The sequence below is a fragment of the Aplysia californica genome, unplaced genomic scaffold (assembly GCF_000002075.1).
Source record: "Aplysia californica isolate F4 #8 unplaced genomic scaffold, AplCal3.0 scaffold00558, whole genome shotgun sequence".
In the NCBI taxonomy this organism is placed as follows: Eukaryota; Metazoa; Mollusca; class Gastropoda; order Aplysiida; family Aplysiidae; genus Aplysia; species Aplysia californica.
This window is the reverse complement of record NW_004797828.1, coordinates 125515-127690: the sequence shown is the minus strand read 5'-3', so window position 1 is coordinate 127690 and position 2176 is coordinate 125515. Positions and strand designations below refer to the sequence as shown.

Below are 2176 nucleotides of genomic sequence, written 5' to 3'. Positions count from 1 at the left end.
TGAGTGGGGCGGCAGGGGTAGATGGAGTCTTTTCAGGGGGAAGGTGGTGGCAGGAATAGAACAGGCTGGGAAGAGCTGCTTGCTGATTTTCAACTTGAGTGTTGAAGTGACTTTTGTTTACTGGATTGTTCTTTGCAGCGTATTGGTGTGGCACTGTCAGAATTGTATCAGTGGTGTTGTAAGATGTATACACTCAGTGGATCAAACAAACACTGCCAGCTGTTCTTTTGGCTTTTGACCATCGTGTGGTAGATGTTCTGATACCACCAGTAGGACAGGACAGCCTGTAGGGAGGACCTCCTATGTGACTGGAAGACTGCAAATACGAAGTGATGAATGATGGGCAGTCTTAGAAGGTAACTGTCTTTGAAATACTATTTCTTGCAGTTCTACTCACTGACTTATTATGAAATTATATAACATCATTTATGTAATAACTAAAAGAATATTCATTGGTGCGTGAGAAAGTTTCATTTTTTCTTTCATCAATACGATTCTGGAGGACCCATTAGACAGGACAGGACCAATGGACCGTTTGTATCGAGAATGTCAAGAAACGAGACGTGATAAAATGATGATCAGCATCAGAAGGTATTTGTCGTTGAAGTATGTCTTGCAACACTATTCACTGAGACTCAAGTTAGTTCCATATTAGGACATCATCTAACTCATAATGACTATAAAATTAGAATACCTATCGATGAGTCAGGGTTCGACTTGAAATGTCGGAAATCTACACCCAAAGTGATCTAAATTGTGTTGATGGGGGTGTAAAAATAACTCCCACACAAAAAAATAAAACACATTTAAAGTGAACACCTTTCATAAGCATTAGTCTTATTGATCAGTGACAACAAAAATGGAATCTTAAAATTATCTGAAACTGTTAATTAACGCAAAGGGAATTGTTAACGCATCATCACCAGGGTCGTCTACAGGGCAGGAATATATTGACAATTTGCACTGTTGGCTCTAGCTTTGAATAATAAATTGGTTGTTTTTTTCTTTTTGGCCCTTTTCAAAATCAAGTAGCCTACGTGTCGTATTTGTAACCTGCCTTTTTTCCTTCTTCCTTGCCAGTGCAGTGAATGTTTTTAACTCTTGTAACTAAATAAAACTATATCGATGTTGGAGGATTTTCTATGACACAATTCTTTCCTCAGAATTGCCCACAGTACAACTCCGGTGGATTGCGGACAGGATCAGAGGATTGTCCTTATCGACTGTGTCGAGAAACAAGAAACGTTGAATGATCAGCCTCAAAAGGTATTTATCTTTGAAAGATGTCTTGGCCTATTTAGACCTACTAAAAACAACCTGTTATGACTGGACATTTAGAATACCCATTGAAACTTGGGAGTTTCATGTTTATGTTTAGATTTCTCTCAAAAACTGCTGATGGATATGTCTAATGGTTCCTGAAAACGTATACCTATAAATTGAACGTTTGCTTGTAACTGACGTAATTCAAACGGGAGCAATTTGTTTCAGGGTCTTTTGAAGGTTATATTTCCTTTTCAACCTGTATTGTTCATGTATCTTTTTTCACACCAGTGTAGGGAACACTTGTGCCGTAATTTTTAGTTGAGTAAAAGATGGACACAATGTGAAGTATAGACATCCTTGAAGATCAAAACTTCCTTTCTGTCATATGCTACATTTGTTTTACTACTTTGCTCATTTTGATAAAAATGTACTGAATTTAAATAGATCTAATCACGTATTAAATATTTTAGATGCTTCAACATGAATGTGCTTAAACTAAAAATTACTTAGTAATGCAAACTGATTTAAATTGAATTTGTTTCCCTCAGATCACTGCCACTCTTCAGACTTTTGGTCAAGAAGACACTGGGGTTATCAGTAAGTCTACCACTAAAAGTCAAAGGACAAACAGCTGGCAGTGTTTGTTTGATCCACTGAGTATACATTTTACAGCATCATTGACACCCTAATGGCAACTCAGCACCAAGAAGGTGCAAGGAACAAGACAGTATGCAAAATTCACTTCAACACTCGAGCTTAAAATCAGTAGGCAGCTCTTCCCACCCAATTCTGCTTCCACCATCCCCTCCCTTTTGTAAAGATAGGTTGATAGGAAGTTAGGTAGATACGCTAGCTTCAGAGTAGGATTTTGTAGATAGTATTGCCATGGCCATGGCGGGAGGCAGTGTAG

The 2176-nt window shown here is 38.1% G+C and overlaps 1 protein-coding gene across 4 annotated transcripts; it reads left to right on the top strand.

Annotated features, from left to right (window-relative positions):
* Nucleotides 1–29: 29 nt before the first annotated feature.
* LOC101856210 lies at nucleotides 30–2170 on the top strand. Of its 4 annotated transcripts, none has more exons than XM_035972013.1 (4): nucleotides 39–355; nucleotides 493–591; nucleotides 1164–1266; nucleotides 1815–2170. In XM_035972013.1, the coding sequence occupies exons 2-4, from the start codon at nucleotides 527–529 to the stop codon at nucleotides 1953–1955; spliced, it is 309 nt and encodes a 102-aa protein (XP_035827906.1). In that variant the 5' UTR covers nucleotides 39–355; nucleotides 493–526; the 3' UTR covers nucleotides 1956–2170. The 4 variants fall into 4 exon arrangements, with proteins under 4 accessions (XP_035827908.1, XP_035827906.1, XP_035827907.1 ...); XM_035972014.1 differs by having other exon boundaries at nucleotides 39–356; nucleotides 513–591; XM_005106826.3 differs by having other exon boundaries at nucleotides 40–356; nucleotides 503–591.
* The last annotated feature ends 6 nt before the right edge of the window (nucleotides 2171–2176 follow it).